The sequence below is a fragment of the Salvelinus namaycush genome, chromosome 37 (assembly GCF_016432855.1).
Source record: "Salvelinus namaycush isolate Seneca chromosome 37, SaNama_1.0, whole genome shotgun sequence".
NCBI classification, from domain to species: Eukaryota; Metazoa; Chordata; class Actinopteri; order Salmoniformes; family Salmonidae; genus Salvelinus; species Salvelinus namaycush.
Window position 1 is genome coordinate 7,701,917 of NC_052343.1, and position 14,115 is coordinate 7,716,031.

At 42.3% G+C, this 14,115-nt stretch overlaps 1 protein-coding gene across 10 annotated transcripts in view; it reads right to left on the reverse strand.

Annotated features, from left to right (window-relative positions):
• Positions 1-14,115, reverse strand: part of LOC120031251 (MAP7 domain-containing protein 1-like) — a 65,236-nt gene that overhangs the window by 33,106 nt on the left and 18,015 nt on the right. For all 10 annotated transcript variants that reach the window (XM_038976923.1, XM_038976921.1, XM_038976920.1 and 7 more), the window contains exon 2: positions 560-778. In XM_038976923.1, coding sequence (XP_038832851.1) covers positions 560-778 — 219 coding nt within the window. The remainder of the gene's footprint in view (positions 1-559; positions 779-14,115) is intronic.

The window sequence follows — 14,115 nt, forward strand, 5'->3', positions numbered from 1 at the left end:
TAAAAGTATTTGGTTTTAAATATACTAAGGTATCGAAAGTAAATGTAATTGCAAAAATATACTTAAGTAGTAAAAGAAAAACTTTAAATCATTTCAAATTCCTTATATTAAGCAAACCAGATGGCACTGTTTTCTTGTTTTGTTTTATTTACTGGTAGCCAGGGGCACAGTCCCACACTCAGACATCTTTACAAACTAAGTATTCGTGTTTAGTAAGTCCGCCAGATCAGAGGCAGTAGGGATGACCAGGGATGTTCACTTGATAAGTGCGTGAATTTGACAATTCTCCGGTCCTGCTAAGCATTCAAAATGTAACGATTACTTTAGGGTGTCAGGGAAAATGTATGGAGTAAAAAGCACATTCTTTTCTTTAGGGATGTAGTGAAGTAAAAAATAAACGTTTTCAAAAATATAAATTGTAAAGTAAAGTACCCCCAAAAACTACTTAAGTAGTACTTTCAATTATTTTTACTTAAGTACTTTACACCACTGCTAATGGGCAGCCATTTTCACACCATGTCCTTTATTACTGGTAACACCACATTATAGGGCGACTTACCTTTATTAGGTATGGGGCTAGGACTTGAGCCAGGCATGGGCAACGTCGGTGTAGCAGGTGACTTCGGGATGACGTCCAGTTTTGTGTGGGTCCCCACTTTCTTTTCTTTGTCCTTTTTCGTGTAGGTTTCCATTATCTGGGCTGGGCCTGTTTTATGGGGGCTTGTCAACCCCTCAGTGTCTTCCTTTGTGGGGTTTGGGTCCTGAGCCGGGTGGGGAGCTGGTCAGAGAAAGAGAGAAAAATAAGCCAGGTGAGAAAATGGCAGAGTGAGAAGCATTAACACTAGAGGTCAAACAGATTATGATTTTTCAACACCGATTTATCTATTGGAGGACCAAAAAAGCCAATACAGATTAATCGGCCGATATTTAAAAATGTATTTATTTATTTGTAATAATGACAATTACAACAATACTGAATTAACAATTTTATTTTAATATAATACATCAATAAAATCAATTTATCCCCAAATAAATAATGAAACATGTTCAATTTGGTTTAAATTATGCAAAAACAAAGTGTTGGAGAAGAAAGTAAAAGTGCAATATGTGCCATGTAAAAAAGCTAACATTTAAGGTCCTTGCTCAGAACATGAGAACATATGAAAGCTGGTGGTTCCTTTTAACATGAGTCTTCAATATTCCCAGGTAAGAAGTTTTAGGTTGTAGTTATTATAGGACTATTTCTCTCTATACCATTTGTATTTCATATACCTTTGACTATTGGATGTTCTTATAGGCACTTTAGTATTGCCATTGTAACAGTATAGCTTCCGTCCCTCTCCTCGCCCCTACCTGGGCTCAAACCAGGATCACATCGACAACAGCCACCCTCAAAGCATCGTTACCCATCGCTCTACAAAAGCCGCACAACTACTTCAAGGTCTCAGAGCGAGTGACGTCACCGATTGAAACGCTATTAGCGCGCACCCCGCTAACTAGCTAGCCATTTCACATCGGTTACACCAGCCTAATCTCGGGAGTTGATAGGCTTGAAGTCATAAACAGCTCAATGCTTGAAGCACAGGGAAGAGCTGCTGGCAAACGCACGAAAGTGCTGTTTGAATGAATGCTTACGAGCCTGCTGCCTACCACCGCTCAGTCAGACTGCTCTATCAAATATCAAATCATAGACTTAATTATAACATAATAACACACAGAAATACAGAAATACACAAATCCGGAAACTGACATTTCGAAAACAAAACATTTATTCTTTCAGTGAAATACGGAACCATTCCGTATTTTATCTAACAGGTGGCATCCATAAATCTAAATATTCATGTTACATTGCACAACCTTTAATGTTATGTCATAATTACGGAAAATTCTGGCAAATTAGTTCGCAACGAGCCTGACTCTGCGTGCAATGAACGCAAGAGAAGTGACACAATTTCCCTAGTTAAAAGAAATGAATGATATCAGGTAATATTAACTAAATATGCAGGTTTAAAAATATATACTTGTGTATTGATTTTAAGAAAGGAGTTGATGTTTATGGTTAGGTACATTCGTGCAATGATTGTGCTTTTTTCGCAAATGCGCTTTTGTTAAATCATCCCCCGTTTGGCGAAGTTGACTGTCTTTGTTAGGAAGAAATAGTCCTCACACAGTTCGCAACGAGCCAGGCGGCCCAAACTGCTGCATATACCCTGACTCTGTTGCACAGAACGCAAGAGAAGTGACACAATTTCCCTAGTTAAAAGAAATTCATGTTAGCAGGCAATATTAACTAAATATGCAGGTTTAAAAATATATACTTGTGTATTGATTTTAAGAAAGGAGTTGATGTTTATGGTTAGGTACACATTGGTGCAACGACAGTGCTTTTTTCGCAAATGCGCTTGTTAAATCACCCGTTTGGCGAAGGAGGCTGTGATTCAATGATAAATTAACAGGCACCGCATCGATTATATGCAACGCAGGACAAGCTAGATAAACTAGTAATATCATCAACCATGTGTAGTGAACTAGTGATTATGTGAAGATTGATTATTTTTTTATAAGATAAGTTTAATGCTAGCTAGCACCTTACCTTGGCTCCTTGCTGCACTGGCATAACAGGTAGTCAGCCTGCCATGCAGTCTCCTCGTGGAGTGCAATGTAATCGGCCATGATCAGTGTCCAAAAATGCCGATTACCGATTGTTATGAAAACTTGAAATCGGCCCTAATTAATTGGCCATTCCGATTAATCGGTCGACCTCTAGTTAACACACCACAATATAGAGATGGAATTCAACCTGTCCTCATTCCAAAACAGCCGCTTGTCTGGAAGTGGGTCTGAGTGACGTTGTATTGATCTACTTTATAGTCTCTAGAAGGTAACAGGGGCAACAGGTGGAATCAAGGTTGATTAGGAAACCCCTTCTCCATGGAGGAACTTTATATAGCACAATGCTTATGATCATAAAATGCATAGGATCCTATAACATGCGAATGATCGTAACGCAAATACCTGCAGATCACTGTACATACATACTGTACCAGCAAGTCATAGTATGAGATCAAAATGCGTTATGGTCTCTGCTGAGCTACTCAACTAACTCAGCCTCAATAATGTAAAACAATAAACACACAAGAATGATAAAGCACATCATGGCAATAACGATATGATACATCTCACCCACTGGCAAACCTTAAGAGTCTAAATGACTCAAGATATGCTTAGTCCACTAAGCACACTAATAGCTACAAGATCTCGGATCTCTGGTCTGCTTCTCTAACTTTACCCCACGCTCCTCTCCCAGAACGACCGGCTGATTAATCGACAGTCAGGGCTGAGTGAATTCTCTCCCTGGCAGAACAAAACAAGTCAATTGCCTCTCTGCCTCTTGATGATTCTACCGGGGAGGAACGGATTGATTTAGAGAGGGGGGGGGGGACAAAATACATGCAGGTTCCTCTCTTTATGACAAAAGTCATCCTTAATTTAGCCAAACAGAACATTTTAAAGGTGTAATCTGTAGTTTCATACTAAAAAGTATTGTCTGTCTTATTGAGTGTACTGAACACTGATTAGATGGCACAAAGTTTGTTATTGTGTGTGTACAGCTTAATTGGGCCTTTGTGTGTGCATTTCATCCTGTGACCACAATGGAATTACAGGTGGCGCCTGCAAAAACCTTTAGGCATAGAAACAGTTGGACAGGGTGTTGGTTGCGAGAGCTCTACGGCTGGGTCAGTGCCTCAGTGGCAGTGTGACTCACACTTGGCAGCTTGAACCTGAAGCTCCCTGCTCAAACATAACTTTGCCCAGGCTTTGGAGGCCTCACAAAGTCCTAGGGGGAAATATGTGGCTCCTTTGTCCACTCAGCACTGTCGCCCTACATTCCCTATGCAACACTCAGCATTGAGCCGAGTTTCTTCCACATAGTCTCTCTGGGTAAACACTGGGGCAACGTGTTTTAAATTATTCATTCAGGGCTAAAAACAACGACGGTGGAGCAGGTATGTCACAAAGGACCACAGACAGGAGATGTACTCTCTTCTGTGCAACACAGTGGCAAGTATGATAATGCCACACAGCGCAGCAATGCTGGAAGAAGCAAATAGTGTATGACTTTGGGAAGTCATTATGATGTACTTAGTATCGAACCTAGTTGCATGTAGCCTATACAGTATAGCTATATTGTTTTGAATTGTACTCTGACACTGAGCAGTAGGTGGGTATAGAAATTGAATGACTAGAATGGTCATGCCCATCTAGCCATTCTATTTCTATGGGAACAGGTCTCCTCCATATTGACATTGTCGTTCTCAGTCACCTGCCATCTGTCGTATAGTCTACCTCAATCAATCAATCAAATGTATTTATAAAGCCCTTCTTACATCAGCTGATGTCACAAAGTGCCGTACAGAAACCCAGCCTAATACCCCAAACAGCAAGCATTGCAGGTGTAGAAGCACGGTGGCTAGGAAAAACTCCCTAGAAAGGCCAGAGAGACACACACAGCTGACCAGACCTCCTCCATCACATACACTATGTATTTTTGTGGGATGCTGGCAGGCACCTGGCAGAGCGAAACCTGTGTGAATTACACATGTTATGGTCTGCTTGAGGCAGTGATGAAAATAAGACTGGCATTCAGGCAACCTGCTGCTTACCTCAGCAACGAAGAGAGAGTCAACAGGGAGGACCAATGCATTATTACCACAAAAAAAGAAGGACCCACTCCATGAAGCACAGCGTATAACAATATAAACACCATTTGACATTTAAACTTTAAATTTGAATTGATTCACATCATCCGAGAGTGCTACATATATTTATGTTACTTCAAGCAATAACGTACTGAGGTTTTACGAGAAGCATTCCAGTCCCTCCTAGCTACTCCTCTAGTCATAACTGAGCTCTCCTGCATCCCTCTGTTGACATCAGACCTCCTGGAAAAGACCAGCCAGAGCTCAACTCCTGGAAAAGACCAGCCAGAGCTCAACTCCTGGAAAAGACCAGCCAGAGCTCAACTCCTGGAAAAGACCAGCCAAAGCTCAACTCATGGAAAATACCAGTCAGAGCTCAACTCCTGGAAAAGACCAGCCAGAGCTCAGCTCATAGAAAAGACCAGCCAGAGCTCAACTCCTGGAAAAGACCAGCCAGAGCTCAACTCCTGGAAAAGACCAGCCAGAGCTCAACTCCTGGAAAAGACCAGCCAGAGCTCAACTCCTGGAAAAGACCAGCCAGAGCTCAACTCCTGGAAAAGACCAGCCAGAGCTCAACTCCTGGAAAAGACCAGCCAGAGCTCAACTCCTGGAAAAGACCAGCCAGAGCTCAACTCCTGGAAAAGACCAGCCAGAGCTCAACTCCTGGAAAAGACCAGCCAGAGCTCAACTCCTGGAAAAGACCAGCCAGAGCTCAACTCCTGGAAAAGACCAGCCAAAGCTCAACTCATGGAAAATACCAGTCAGAGCTCAACTCCTGGAAAAGACCAGCCAGAGCTCAGCTCATAGAAAAGACCAGCCAGAGCTCAGCTCATAGAAAAGACCAGCCAGAGCTCAGCTCATAGAAAAGACCAGCCAGAGCTCAACTCATAGAAAAGACCAGCCAGAGCTCAGCTCATAGAAAAGACCAGCCAGAGCTCAGCTCATAGAAAAGACCAGCCAGAGCTCAGCTCATAGAAAAGACCAGCCAGAGCTCAACTCATAGAAAAGACCAGCCAGAGCTCAGCTCATAGAAAAGACCAGCCAGAGCTCAGCTCATAGAAAAGACCAGCCAGAGCTCAACTCATAGAAAAGACCAGCCAGAGCTCAGCTCATGGAAAAGACCAGCCAGAGCTCAGACGAGTCTATGAGGGAGCTCTGCTGAGATGAGACAGATACACAGCGGTCTCCTTCTCAAAGCCTGCCACTGTTAAATAAGTACTGGGCCAGCGAGGTGGATGAGCTCAGTGATGTACTCAGAGATAGAGGAGCCATTGTTGGTATCTCTGTATGGCACCGGGCCTGCTGCCAAACACACTGCAATGACAGGGAGAAGAGTCAGAGGGGAAGATATATAGAGAGGGGGAAACAGAAAGAGGGCACAGAGAGAGGGCAGAGATGGGGGGGGAGAAAGAGGTAGAGGGAGAGGGAGGGGGAGAGGGAGACGGAGAAGGAGAAGGAGGAGAGGGAGAGGGAGGAGATATAAAAAGGGGGGATACATGGAGAAAGGGAGAGAGAAACAGAAAGAGGGACAGAGAGAGAGAGAGAGAGCGTGCAGAGGATGACAACTAGAATCCCTCATCATAAGGGGATTTAGTAGGTGGCCAACTTAGATGCACACCACAAACCCATGTGAAACCAAACAAATAAGTTAAAATAAGTTCAACCAAAACACAAAGCCTAGCCTACACAGAATACAAACAGAACTGCATGTCCTGACAGAACACAGAGTGAAGGAATCACACAGCTTCCCCATTCGAGAGCAAAAGTAGATGGCAGAGCCCATACATAGTTGGGGGTTTGAGACTATTTTGGCTAAAGCCGAATGGGTGAAGTCACTCTCCAGTCTCAACCACCCCAGATTACCACCACCGGGCTTCCTTTTCCTTCCCCCTCTTTCCTCCCTCTTATGCTCTGAAAATGTGGGAGGTTGTGATGTCATCCACATGGGACAGTGAGAAATCTGGAACTATGTAATGATCAAGCTAACCTCTCTTTCCACCCTGGCTCCGTCACAGACTTCAGACAAAGACAGATCACATCTCAATGGATCAAACTGACTCACGAGGAAGAGACAATATCCCAATGCCCCAAAACCAAACTCCTGATGTGCCCTTTTGAGTGGATGAGAAAGTGTTTTAAATCCACTTTAACAATAGCTATGATTGCTTTGCATTTGATCTTTCGATATAAAAAGCAATCAACCTATTCAAAAGTCCCTGCCTCTCTCAGTGATCTAATAGCCAGGTTAGAAAATTACAGTCGTATTGAGCAAAGTTATTCAACTAACGTTGTGAACCCCAGCCAACACATCACACAACCGCAACACTGGTAGGTGAAAAAAATACACTCAACCTTCCCCCCCCCCCTTCTTACTATTTTACCCTACTTCACGTACGTGTTACATTCCCTGGGCTAGATATGGCAAGGTAGAATCCAAAGGTCACAGCCAGTGCAGTCTTTGACAGACAGGAACTGTGTTGCTCTCATATACCCCTGAGGGAGCATATCATAGCAGACTCATTAACACCTGAGGACTATTGTCATCAAGAGCACAATGGGTAGCAGTGCTGAGTGCGACCGCTCTGATAAATCGGCATGATATATACAGTGTAGTGTCTATGATGCAAACGTGCAAGAAAGCCCGGTCTGCAGGCACAGTGTGTAGGCTGAATACAAATGGAACCTTACACTACTAAGCATAAGAGTCGGAGGAAATGAGAGGAGAAGAGGTGTTGTTTTGTGTTGTGCTGCAGGCCAGGGGAGGTTTGGCTGATTACTATTCCATGGTGTTTTGGTGCAGTGGAGAGAAACGAGGGACATTATGGACGTGATATTCTGGCTGCCCACATCCCTGCGCTTCCCGACAACAAAGAAAGGATGGCTGATACAAAGACCAAGAGAATAGACACTCTGTTGGTCTCACTGAATAATATTCTATGTGGTATTGGCATTTAGTAATCCGTGTCCAGAGTAGGAGTGCTGATCTAGGATCAGTTTGGACTTTAATATCATCATGAATAACATGCCATGGACAAACAGGACCTGATCCTAGATCAGCACTCCTACTCTGCGATGCTTTTTGAATACAGGCCCTGAGCAACAAGCCTGGTAACCCCGTGCCAGTTACCCTGACAGCAAACAGAATTGGGGCACAGCACAGCAACGAAATGTTAACACGCTACCTGCAATTGAACTTGCTGTGCTTTTCAAAATGCAAATCCGATGTTTGCACAGATGTACTCAATGAATTCCGACATAACCATTACTTGATTTACTGTCGAGTAACCATTCAAATGCTTCCTTCTGGCGTCGGACAGCGACCCAAGTCATCTGAGCGTAAACACATCTAAAACAACTTCTAAAAAGGGAATGCAATAAGCATGTTATGAGGTAAGACACTGCTGTCCAACCGGTGTGTTTTCAAGTGCGAATTGTCTTCGAAATAACTGTTTCACAATCATTCAGTCACGTTATTACTCACAGAATAAACTGAAACTCTGTTGAGTGAGCGATAGGCACCTTCTTTGTTTGGTCTCTCTACATTTTGAAGAGACCAAACACAGTACCTTGAAGCACTCCCTTTTCGCCACTACCTTCACAGTACTGTAATGTCTCCCCTGAATCTTTCTACCCTGGGAGAACCTACAGTCAAAACCCATGAGAGAGCCTTTCTCCCTTTTTACAAGGCGGTCACCATTTACATTATTCATAATACATGTTGCATAAATCAATCCATAGCCACCACTCTGACACTTTTCCACAGCCACCTCTCTACTCAACACGGAAAATCCCTTTGGCACAGTATATCATTGAGGGAGACTCGATAAAACGAGAGAACAAGGCAAAGCATTTACAGTGCAATTCAATGCTCGATAACAGCATTTTACACAGGTGCGCGCGCGCACACACACACACACACACACACACACACACACACACACACACACACACACACACACACACACACACACACACACACACACACCGACTTAATGCGTTTTTATGCTACTTGGAGTGTTCCTACCACTCTAACAGCCGCCTTTGCACAGACCCCGAGAAGTGCCACTAGAATCAGTCTAAATAATGAACACTATGACACTGCAGATTTCCATGTTGAGGGGTCGCTACTTTCTATCAAACCTGGGTTCAAATACTATTTGAAATCGTTCAAATACTTTGAGAATTTGCTTCAGCCTGCCTGGAGTGCACGATGGGCAGTTTTTGCACTTGTTTCGACTATTCTAAAATGGTCCCATTGTGCCAGTCAAGCTCAATCAAACACAGCTAAAGTATTTGAAATGCTTTCGAATAGTATTTGAGCCCAGGTCTGCAATGGGTATATATAGACAAACAGTGAAAAGCAGAGGGGTCAGCAGGCCAGGCCAGGGCCTAGAAGGTTGGACAGACAAGCATCAGGAATCTGAGGCATGCTGGTCCTGTACACTGGGTGTCCAGTTCACGCCGTCTGTCTGTGTGTCTGCCATGTACTCCATGACCTATCTATCTAGGCCCTCTGTGTCCCCCGTGCCCAGCGTGTGTCAAACAGTGTCTTATGTGTGTATATCCCTGCAAGACACATAAGACAGGAAAGCTACAGTAACACTCACAACCCAATACAAACACCGCAACAAAAAAAACAGAAAATCACATAGGTACGCTCGTATTACACACAAACAACCATACTCATTGAATTAAATCTTACGTCTCGTCTTATCTTAAATGACACGTTAAGAATCAACGGGCAGCAGAGCAGCTCTAATTTGTCTCACCGTGTCTTCCTGTCGGAGGTAGAGGAGAGGACTGAGGAGTGTTGTGGTTCCAAAATAAGCTATGTAGAGCTCTACGTTAAATAGCCTTTTCCAATCACCTCAATTATTTATGGGATGCTAACTAAGCCAAGCCTATATCTGCAAGGGACCACAAAAGCTCTCGAGGGAGAGACCAGTGCCCAAATGTGCATGCTCAGGGCAAGGTAGTGCTAATACTATATCGCTGAATGTTCTTTTTTACACATTTGCAAACATTTCTACAAACCTGTTTTTGCTTTGTCATTATGGGGTATTGTGTGTGGATTGATGAGGGAAAAAAACAATTGAATTTTTTTTTTTTTTTTTTAGAATAAGGCTGTAACATAACAAAATGTGGGAAAAGTCAAGGGGTCTGAATGCACTGTAGTTAGGGATAAGCTAAAGTCACTAGGCAACAGGATAGATAGTAAACAGCAGCCACAGCATATGTGATGAGTCAAAAGAGTGCAAAAAGGGTCTGTGCAGATAGATAAATAGTTTACCAAAAGCTACCCGGACTAACTATTTAGCAGTCTTATGGCTTGGGGGGGTAGAGGCTGTTCAAGGTCCTGTTGGTTCCAGACTTGGTGCATCAGTACCGCTTGCTGTGCAGTAGCAGAGAGAACAGTCTATTACTTGGGTGGCTGGAGTCTTTGACAATTGTTTGGGCCTTTCTCTGACACCGCCTGGTATAGAAGTGATATATACTGGGCCGTACGCACTCTAGCAATGTTCCCTCTAAGCTGCGCACGTGTGCAGTAGCCTCGAAGACTGTATCAGCCCACAGAGCGAAGCACGATATTGAACTTCACTCAACTTTCTAGAGCAGTGGTCGCCAACCGGTCGATCTACAAGGCATTCTTAGAACATTGGCAAATATTTCTGTAAAAAAATAAAGCCTCGTGTTCCTATTTTGTTTTATCCATCTTGGGCTGTTAGCGGTAGGTGCACCCGATTCAGCTGCCCTGCGTGCCGGGTACGCGAACTGTTGCCATTTTTAACCATTTCATGTGTCTGAAGGTACAAACTCTGCCTTCCTTGCAGGCCCAGGGAGCAAATCAAGTGCACTATAGGCCTAACGCTGACCAATCGGATGGCTCAGATTACCGTGTCTGCAATAACGTAGCAGGCATAAAAGAAAGCTACAGCAAAATTGATACTGTGATATTTCAAAACGTTTAAAACCATGACTAGAGAGAGACTGTCAACGAATACAGCAAAGAGCTGCTGTTTTTATGAGTGAGTTCATGTTTAAGTTCTTACTCAGCACTGTCAACACTTTGTATTCAACACTTTTATCAGCTACAAAATGCTCATTCTTCCTATTTCCACTCAGCGCTACAACAAGCACTGCAGCAGTAATGAATGAGTAGGAACGTGTATCTATAGGCTTGCGTTGTTGTTAGTATTAGCGGCTTGGGTCTTTTTTAATATCAAGGAATATTTCACTTTCTCTGTTCATAGGAGTAACAACAACGACCAAATAATGCGGTGCGACTCGAGTTTCGCCATCAGCTGGAACACGGTGTGGCGTCCCCTTTTGGTCAGTGTCAGTGGAGGAAAGGGAAAGCGTAGGGACGTTAAGAGGCGAACCTTCAGTCTGCTGCTCTCTCCCTCTACTGAGACTGACCATCAGATACAGGCACCATCAGCCCAGTAAAATAAAAACAAAAAGCAAATGATTTAAATGTATGCTCACTCAGCTGTGCCTCACAAGTAATACAACAACGGATCTATTACCGGTGTGATCATATAGCCTACTTCAAATTTTGAAATATATATTTTTTTAAATGTACCAAACAACAATGCATTGGAAGGGCAATTCAAGCAAAGCCAATATGAGGTGGTAATGTATTGGGCTTATTGCTTACTGCACAAACCTCATTGCTACAGTGATGTTTTTAATCGGTTAATGTTGTATAGGCTTACGTTTATTAAGTCATGTTATAAAAAAATCTGAGCTATAGATCTCGGCTTGCATTTTGACTCAGAAAGTGATCTTGCCTCAGAAAAGGTTGTTGACCACTGTTCTAGAGTTTTTCCTGTTAACTTTTTATGGCTGCAGGGGCAGTATTGAGTAGCTCTGATTAAAGGTGCCCATTTCAAACGGCCTCGTACTCAATTCTTGCTCGTACAATATGCATATTATTATTACTATTGGATAGAAAACACTCTCTAGTTTCTAAAACCGTTTGAATTATATCTGTGAGTCAAACAGAACTCATTTGGCACAAACTTCCTGACCAGGAAGTGGAAAGTCTGAAATCGAGGCTCTGTTCTTCTTCCTGCCTATAAATGGGCATGATACGTAAGAGTCTACGTGCACTTCATAGACCTTCCCCTGGATGTCAAGAGGCTGTGAGAGAAGAAATTTAGTGTTTATCTTGGTCTGAAGTGGAATTCAAGCTCTTTGTATGACGTGTCCCTCATTTCCGGTACTCTGGGGAGCGCGAGGTGGACAGTGGGATTGCCTTCTGTTTAGCTGCCGTTATGGACGACTACTATCTCCGGCTTTGATTTTATTTGATACATGTGACCATATCATCGTAAAGTATGTTTTTTCAATATAGTTTAATCAGATTATTGAAATTTTTTCGGGAGTTTTGCCGTGTTCCGTTCTCTGACTTTGTTGACGATGGAGAGATCCGTGCCACTTGGCTAGTGCGCGTGCTAAATCAAGAGGGAAAGTTGCCGTTCTAAATCCAAACAACGATTGTTCTGGACAAAGGACACCTTGTCCAACATTCTGATGAAAGATCAGCAAAAGTAAGAAACATTTTATGATGCTATTTCATATATCTGTCGTACATGTGAACTAGTCGTGGGCGCCCAACGTTTGGGTACTCTAGCTATACCGAAGCTGCATATCGTAATGAAGTTATTTTTAGAATTCTAACACTGCGATTTCATTAAGAACTAATGGATCTATCATTTCCTATACAACATGTATTTTTTAGTTATGTTTATGAATAGCTATTTGGTCAGAATATGTGTGTCAGAAAAAGTGTCAGGAAAAATCCGGACGTAGTGGGAAAAAGTAGCTAAGTTAGCACAATGTGTAACCATTGATTTCAGCTCTAAATATGCACATTTTCGAACAAAACATAAGTGTATGTATAACCTGATGTTATAGGACTGTCATCTGAGGAAGAAAATCAAGGTTAGTCAAAAATTATATATCTTTTGCTTGTTTGTTACGATCGCTTACTTTTGCTACTGGGAAATTGCTTGTGTTTTTGGCTATTGTGGTAAGCTAATATAACGCTATATTGTGTTTTCGCTGTAAAACACTTGATAAATCGGAAATATTGTCTGGAATCACAAGATGCCTGTCTTTCAATTGATGTACACTATGTATTTTTCAGAAATGTTTTATGATGAGTATTTAGTTATTTGGCGTTGGTGTCTGTAATTATTCTGTCTGCTTTCGGTGCAATTTCTGATTGTAGCTGCAATGTAAACTATGATTTATACCTGAAATATGCACATTTTTCGAACAAAACAGATTTATTGAATAACATGTTATAAGACTGTCATCTGATGAAGTTGTTTGTTGGTTAGTTTGGTTGGTTCTTGGTTAGTTAGGTTGGCTTTGTGCATGCTACCTGTGCTGTGAAAAATGTCTGTCCTTTTTTGTATTTGGTGGTGAGCTAACATAAATATACGTGGTGTTTTCGCTGTAAAACGTTTTAAAAATCGGACATGTTGGCTGGATTCACAAGATGTGTACCTTTCATATGCTGTATTGGACTTGTTAATGTGTGAAAGTTAAATATTTAAAGAAATATATATTTTGAATTTCGCGCCCTGCACTTGAGCTGGCTGTTGTCATAAGTGTACCGACGTCGGCCTTGCAGCCATAAGAAGTTAACACTATCAACGTTTCCCTTTACTGTGGCAATTGTGATTGAAACAACGCAATATTAGCCATTTTCAGTGCAGCCTACTGAAACAAAACTAACTATGCACGATATTTTGTTGTAGGCAGAACGCATCGGAGTAGAATTCTATTGCATTGACACGCACTACTCAGCCCGTACTCTACTCAGACCGGTGCGGCATAACCAATCAGAGCTGCAGTAGGCCTATAATGCAAATAGACCATTGCCATATATGGATCTGTGCCATTTACTTTGAACTGGACTGTGTTTACAGTATGAGCGGTCGTGAGTAGATGAGCTTGTTTTGAGATCAAAGCAAAAGCTGCATGTAGCAACGTATGCACATTGTGTTCATATCCTTTGCTAGTTAGTGAAATATTAACCCAGGTATAGATCATTTGTAGTCAGCAATAGGGGAGTGATTGCTTCCTACAAGAGCCCAAAACATGTGCATGTCTAGACATCTTTAAAAAATGAGTCAGGTAAAGAGCTTTTTATTGTCTTAAAGGGGCAGTGCAGTATTTTGAGACAGGCTTGAATAAGCTACGTAGCCAATAGGAATAGGGTAGCATGATTTGTCTGAATAATAATGCATTGTATTTTGTAAAGTGTTTTTTGCATCAAACAACACAACAACATTTTCTGTCACATCCTTGTCTGAAGGACAAGTGGATAAACAGGTTAATGTCAAGCCCTGCATGTTTTTTTTAAGTCTTAAGGAATGTAGGCCAACATTGAACACCACAC